Here is an 8,058-nt window from a genome sequence, read left to right as displayed (position 1 = left end):
TACGAATGACCTTTCTTTTTCTCAGCCGGTTAGGGGCACTTCACTCGTTTCCAGAGCGACATAATGCATAGCATAAGCTTTGCGTAACAACTTATGGGATTCATCAATCCTGTTCAAACAAAGAATTAACTTGCGTAGACCAGATGACCACAATGATCGGTCAGTTAACACTTGGGAAAGCATCCATTTCATTATTTTGCATTGAATGAATAACAATCTCTTTCTATTGTTATAGCCAAATACCACTTTTGCTGTCAGGTGGATATGCTAAGCAAGCAGCATTTATAAGGATTTCATGAATAATCACTACATCACAGATGCTTATCCCAGTGAATTTAAAAATCAACATGCCTGTTGGTACGAATGACCTTTTTTCTGCTCATGCGCAAAGTGGAACTGCGAACTGGCTTATTGTATTCATTATAGAGCTGTGTTGCCTGGGAAATGTATATGTGATTTCATAACAGAAAGATTGCAAAAACAAACAAACAAACAAACAAACAAACAATAAGTGTAAACTCAAGGAGAAGTTACTAATCCCTGGAATCTTGACATTACGGACAAAAGCGTGATTAAGAAAAACACATAAACAACCTGCAACATTACGATCGGTTTTTTTTTTCTTCTTTTCTTATTTGTGTCTTGTCATCACGTGCAGAGGAATGTCTAGGAAGGTGTTTCCAATATCAATATACTTAGAAAGAAAAAACACAAAGGGCGTGAAAATATCAAAGACAAAGGAACAGCGTGCCAGGTGACATAAGGTCGTACAACAATGACACATGAAGGAGAAAGAAAAAGAATTCGGAAAGGAATGACAAGTGGAGGACTGTCGATAGGTACAGCTAGAAGGCAATGCCAGCCCAAACGAGGTCGCGTGCCATCCACGAGAAAACGCATAATCCCTATCGACGTTTTTACCCTTTTTTCTTTCTTTCCCCTAGTCATTACCGGTCCCCTTTGTTCCGTATTGATCGTTTGTGTGTTACTGAGCAGGTGCAAACTGGCTACACAAGTGGACCGCGATACACAACGTACACATGTCCGACATGAGGAGGGAGGACCTTTGCGTTAACGACAAAGGGCCATGGATAGTACCGGACTTGTTGGCTTGTTCAGCGTTCTGTTTTTGTCTTTGTTTGCTCATTGTTCCTGTGGCTGTGGCTTTCTGTGTGTTGTCTTGTTCTTGAAAAAGATCCCATAACCCTGACGTCGAGAATGCAAAATAATTATGACAATGATAACAATAGTAATAATAACAATGTCAATTTATAAAACGCAAAACCTATGTACCTATATTCTTCTGCGCCGCAAATACCATAGCACAAATACCAATGATAACACTGCATGGCAAATGAAGCGACATTCGAACCATTCACACATTTTGGTGTTTCATGAAGTATATTGTTTTCAGACGTCCAGCCAACCGCTATATAATTATACTTACAGTAACGCCCTTATTGCATTGCTTGAAGACACACTGTTATTAATTTTGTTCGCCCATAAGTACGAGAAGATAATGGTACAGGCAACTGCCAGAAATCTGATTTGTGAAAGTATGTGTTTTGTGTGTTGTATGGTGTGTGTGTGTGTGTGCGTGTGTGTGTGTGTGTGTGTGTGTGTGTGTGTGCGTGTGCGCGTGCGTGCATTTGATTAAAGACAGAAGATAAATTTCAAGATAAAACCCATATTCTATCAAGGTACCATAAACATCAGTTTTTATAGGTAACGTTTGCATTTCCACCATATTTCACTTTATCGCAAATATGAAATGATTAGCAATAATTGGTGATATGATATTCACTCCGATGGGTCCCTTCATTAAGGTCTGTCTATGCTAAATGTGAGTTTATTGGGGTTTGCGTGCTGGATGATAATCAGGCTAAAAGATTGCTGGACGATCCTATAATTTTGATAGGGGTGAATTACATGGCTTCTCGACCAATTGGCGAGAAAATGCTCTTTGCTGAGTTACTGTTCGTACTATTGTGAATAGAATGACCCTAAGGAAAACTTATGAGAAGTGGGTTAAGATTCCATGCTTAGGTTACTCAGTATTCCGTCCAAAGGAGTAATGTTCCCATTAAATTCGAAATACTCTTTTTTTTCACAACGGTGTGGTATGTCACTGGATAATTAATGTTTGACGGGGCCCATCAGCAAAAACTGCTCCTCGTTATATGTCTCATGAAAATGTCAGCATGAAGTAACATCAGAACCTTTGTTTGAATTGGATATCTTGTTTTATCTTAGTAGTGAGTAACCGTTTTGGTTATTAATTCTATAGTGTATTCAGGGAGGTGAGAGGTAGAGAGTTTCCGTTTCAAACTCCTGTATGCACCTGGTTCCTCGCCACGCGAACAAAGAACCAAAATACTTCTTCGCCCCCCTGCTCACTAATCGACGCGTCCTCCACAATTGCTCCATCTCGCCTGCTCTGCTCGCCTGTGTGCATTCTCCAACCAAACGGAGGAAAGCATAGAAACGGGTTCATTTTGTGATGGAAATACGTACTTTGTTGTGATGAATTATGCACACTCATTTGCATAGGACCTAGCTTCTGTCAGATCACGTCGTAGGGTTTCTTTTCTGATCAGAAAAAAAAAAGGCTTCTCCACAGCTCCAGCCGTTCGACTTGTTTGTGTCGTCCGCCTGGGTCGTGTGCGTACGTGTGTCTTGTGAACGCTTTATTTCGGTGCCAGTGTAATTCTTGGTTGATCTTCGTCGAAAACTGTAAAATCCATGCAATACATTTTAAATAGGTGTACTTCCATTTTTTGTAGCATCTTTACACTATCTAGGCACGGGCGCGAGTTTGTGGTAATATCGCTTATGTGTCAAACAGTTCCATCATCCCTGTAAACATCTCCACGGCAATCGGGAGGACTATACTACTTTCTCATATCGGCAACACACGTACACGCGCACGCCCGGAAATTTCTCCTCCTCCTGTCACCTCTTGCATCCAATATGACGAACATGGCAGCCACACAGCTAGCAAGCGCCCCTGACACACAGCAACCCACCGGCAACCAAGTCTCGCAATCAGGCAAGCCCAACGGAGTCTCTTGTGCACCCCAGACCATTCCAATGAAAGACCATGACGCTATCAAATTATTTGTGGGACAGATACCTAGGAACCTGGAGGAGAAAGACCTGCGACCCATCTTCGAAGAATATGGACGCATCTACGAGTTGACAGTACTCAGGGACAGATACACCGGCGTGCACAAAGGTGTGATGATGTTCTGTGTAGACCTATGGCCTTGGTATAGAAAATGAATAACAAGGAACTTGATGTTATATTAAATGTTAGTGGCGGCACCTTAGTGGCTTATTATGTTTCATTATAAATTTGTGTTTCGAATTTCTGCCATTTGCATGCTCCTCAACTGTTGATGCTTGCATGAGGTTCACATGAGCAAAGGTCATGGTGCTGCTTCTGATTCTGCTTTGTTGTTTGTTGTTTGTTTTTGTTTTTGTTTTTATTTTTGTTTAATTGATTGGTTCTATTTGGTTCTCCTGGAAGTGGTTGTGCAGACCATTGCCTTTCTGTGCAGATTGGAGCTATGGATAAAGAACCCAAGGCAGGGAAGTGTGTGTTAGATACACAATACAAGTCCCTGACCCAACATAATGATGTTAATAATGCTTGATATTCACAATATTATTATTACCATTTTTTTTTTTTTTTGTGACGTAACATACTGCAGAAGAAGGGCATGCTCAGTTGGTATCACTTTCCATCACTCAGAATAATTGGAAAAGAAAGTCTGTAAGTCATAAATTTGCAAAATGATTATCTGTTTGTTTTTGTCATCTTGCCCCTTTGAATATGACAGGCTGTGCCTTCTTGACATATTGTGACAGAGACAGTGCCATCCGTGCACAGAAGGCTCTCCATGAACAGAAGACGTTGCCTGGGGTATGTATGTGGAAGCCATTCCTTCATGTCTATATGAGAGTTTTCTGTCCCCATGTGAGTCGACTTTGTCTGCCATTGTAAGTTGACCCCTTGTCCCTTAGCTTAGCTGGCGCGGCACTGAATGCTACTATAGGTAGTATCAATCAATGCCACAAAGACCCATTCATACTGGCAGTAGAGTAGCTCTTTTTTTCCCATGCTCTTTGTCATGTACCCAAAAGCTGGGCTGCTATGAAGATCTTGAATACAGTAGCAAGTAAACCTTCTAGTAAAAAGTAACTGTCCAAAATAACTTCCCTCTTTGTTTTGGCACGCGAAAAGGCTTGGTTGAATTAGTGTGTAAGTGCAATGAGGTGTATCTTGTTTGCCAGGTTTCTTTATCACATTGTCTGGCATCTGATAGTTGATGCCACTTCATTCATTGAACCAGAGAGGTGTTTATTGCACTCCACTGTACCCACCTAGCATCACTCTTTATTGCTTCCAAAGAAGCTGTGACTAGTACAAATTTTGTCACTGGTGCACTGTGTTGCTTGAATTTTATCTGTTAACTTTGTATTGACTCTGCTTTATTAATTCGTCACTTATGTGACAAGAAAATGCAGATGTGCATAAATGTGACAGAGTTTTGCAATACTTAATAGAAATTAGATATTCACACTGTGGTGTTACCAAGGCTTTCTAAGATAGGTTTCTGCCTAACATGTGTTTACTATTATTTTCGAGGCATTTATCTCTAAGCGGGGTATTCTTTGTATTGTGGTGATCACAGATATTTTCTCACTCAAAATTACGCATTCAGAATATTTTAAAAAGACAAGTCTTTTCATACTACATGTCAACACAAGTGTAGGGTAGGCCTATATTACATTGCTGTTAATGTAAAGAAAAAAATGGCAAGAAATTGGCTAGTCAGAACTAGTTTTGATAAGACAAGTTGAAGAATGGCAGGCTGGCAAATGTTATCAGGCATTGAAATGATATCACTTGACTCAATTTTGAAGAGGTATTAGAGAACTTGCTTTAATAGTTTCATTATGTATATATATATTTCGATCTGAAAATGTTTAACAGTTTTTTTGTGTCTTTAAGGATTCTTTCATCTCTGTTCTTAAATTTCATATGTGATTTGACCATAGAAAAGAAATAATCCTAATGTAACAGTGCAATTCCGCACATGTTCTGTAAATACCTTCTAGGCAATCAGCCCCCCCCCCCCCCCCCCCCGAAATAAAATGTTGAAGTTTCATTAAAAGGTATCGTTTACCATGGGGAGCAGAGTTTTGAAAATGTTTGAGTTATCACATTTGATGCATATGTGTACATCAGTTGTATCACAAAACATTCTATCATATATAAAGATTTCACAATAAAGCCAAGAATATAAGGAAATATCACTATTTTTCTAAACCATAACTTTATACGGTTTATTAGAGAAACAACTGTATCATAGCTATTGTTCACATTTTATAATTTAATGATTCTTTTACATTGATTATACTGATCAACATTTTTACATTGGTTGTTTCTATCCCTAACAGGCTAACTCACATTTTAGAACTATTTTAAAACACTAAAGCAGGGTTTTTGCTTCAGCTGCAAATGGTAAATAATGCCTTTAAGATTGGACGTGAATACGAACTGTTAAAAAATTCAAAGCTTCAAATGAATAGCAAAGTGATACTTTCATTTCAGAAAAATAGCCCCCTTAAATATCTACAATGTGAAAAACAAGACTACAAAAAAGGAACAAAAATTGAACCACCATACATACTTGCTTTCTGTAGACAAGTCCTTATGTTCAGATACTCTGAGACACTTGATCGGCAAAAACACATTACGGTTACAGACTTATGGAAAACAGTACTTATAGCTAAACCATTTTAAAGAATTTTTTACTCTCCTTCATAAATTTATTTTTTCATTAATTTCTTTATTCATTTGTTTGCTCATTTTTAAAGATAGACTGGATAGCCTGTTCATGTACACTGTACATGGTGTTCCACAGGGCCCTGTGATATAAAATACAGAAATTTTCGGACATAGAAATTCCACAACTCAAATTTAACAGTAGAACATAAAAGTGTATGTTCTAGATTTTTATCTAAGTTGTCAAAGTACAGTTTCAAATCAGTGACTTGTACGTATTTTGTGTTTATTGATGTTCATGAGCATTTTTGCAAAATATGCATTGTTAACATGTTTTCTTGTTTTTCCCATCACCTTTCCTGTGCTCCTTTGTTAGAAGAGATTCATTGCTAAGTACACATGTATTCATACAATAATAGCAAAGAACAAATCTTTGTAATTATGTGGGGGTGGTGAAAAGTGGAAACTGTGTTCCTTTACAAATGATAAGATGAATTAGCAGTATGTCATGATATTCATCTGTTTCTGTCAGTTTGATGCCATAAATATCATTGATAACTGCTACTTTTCAGTTGGACTCTTGAGGATACCAGTAATATATTTTGTTGTTTCCCCAGTTTATTGCTTAGGAATTACAGTTTCATTGGCAAAAACGCTTGAATATTGGAGATGACTAATGCTGAAAATGTGTACCTGATCTCAGGAGAGACTGCAGTGAAGATCAAAGCAAGCCAGTTTTCTTTTGTTACCATCCTGACACTATTGAACTTTGGTCATCCTTAATTAAAAAACAAGTGGTGTGGGAACAGAATCTGTATTGAGCTGTATTGCATTCATGAATGTTAGATTTTTGTCATTGAGGATGCAAGGAAACATCAAAGCGGTCACATGTAATTGATGTAAAGCAAGTGAAAGAATAATATGAAGGGGAGTGGATGCAGAGACATTTGTAGAACACATCAGTGAAGTTTGAGAAAGTTAAGTCAGATTATTGGTTCAAAAGTTATGAATACCGGTATTTAAAGTTTTGGCACTGGCATCACTTGATAAACGACTAGCTCAGTTTATGATGTTGCAGTTAGGACACCAACATAAAGAATTCCACGAACCTTTAAGTTAAAGGTACTGTTTACCATTGGTAGTAGTGATTTAAAATGTTCAAGATATCACATTTGATGCCAATGTGTTTATGCAAAGCTTAAACTGTAAGGAGATATCACTATTTTTTTCAGTAAACCATAACTGTAGATGGTTTAGTCTAGAAATGTTTTTATATAACTATTGTTCATATTTTGTATATTTAACAAAGTTTAACATTAATTATACTGATTCAAATTTTTACATCTTGGTTGTTTATATCCCAACTCACATTTTAGAAGCACTAAAGCTGGGTTTTTGTTTCACCTGCAAATGGTAAATTATTCTTTATATTACTCCTTTGTCTTGTGAATGTGGTAAGCCAAGTGCTTCACCTCTTTGCTAGCTGTCCAGCCGTAACATCACAACTTGTAGTTTTCTTAGCAAGCGATGGCAATACCGTAACTTTAAAAATTTCCAACTTTTGAATGGATTGTTGGATTTTCCTCAAACTGAATATGTTCCACTTCTATTTCTACATTCAGTCAATCCACGTAATAATTATTTGTGTTCTATATCTCTCACAATTTATTTCTTGTTCACTGATTTGTTGAGAACACTGAAAGTGACAAAGCATATTTCCACTATGAAATTCCTTACGGTATCCCATCAAGATATTCATGTTCTATTATCACCCTCAGAGGGAAATAGTAAAATAAATAAATCCTGCTGATGATTATAAGTAAATGTACTGTCACTAGAAATGCATATTTTATATGCAGCCTTCTTCTGGATTCCTCATCCTTAAAAGAAGGATGTATTCGAATTTTACTTGCACATTGCACACCTTTATTGTAAATAGAGTTCATCACTGTAGTGCCTCCCATCAACACACGAGTAGTTCATTCCCAGTATACTGTAAAACACAATATATTTGCGGCATGAAAATTTCGCGAATTGGAGCCGAGGGCCTTTCTCGCAGCATGAAATTTTCGCGACTTGCCACTGACATCCAATGCATATTATCACATCTGTAGTGTAGGCAAGAACTTTCGCGTGTATTTTAATTTTGCGAATGTTGCCGCTCGCGAAATTCGCGAAATTAAAAAGCACGCGAACATTCCTCGTTTTACAGTAGCTTTTTGGAGCTGCAAGAGGGGTTACATTACCACTATCAAGTATCAAGT

The 8,058-nt window shown here is 37.7% G+C and overlaps 1 protein-coding gene across 1 annotated transcript in view; it reads left to right on the top strand.

Annotated features, from left to right (window-relative positions):
- Positions 1 to 2,658: 2,658 nt before the first annotated feature.
- LOC139740101 (CUGBP Elav-like family member 3-A) overlaps positions 2,659 to 8,058 on the top strand; it is a 206,999-nt gene continuing 201,599 nt past the window's right edge. The window contains 2 exon segments of the mRNA XM_071650687.1: positions 2,659 to 3,235; positions 3,843 to 3,925. Of these exon segments, the coding sequence (XP_071506788.1) occupies positions 2,971 to 3,235; positions 3,843 to 3,925 (348 nt within the window). The 5' untranslated portion in view covers positions 2,659 to 2,970.

The sequence above is a fragment of the Diadema antillarum genome, unplaced genomic scaffold (genome assembly GCF_040938485.1).
Source record: "Diadema antillarum isolate AM-2024a unplaced genomic scaffold, OU_Dant_1.0 seq00000835_RagTag, whole genome shotgun sequence".
NCBI classification, from domain to species: domain Eukaryota; kingdom Metazoa; phylum Echinodermata; class Echinoidea; order Diadematoida; family Diadematidae; genus Diadema; species Diadema antillarum.
The sequence above is the reverse complement of the archived record's forward strand: the minus strand, read 5'-3'. Positions and strand labels throughout refer to the sequence as shown.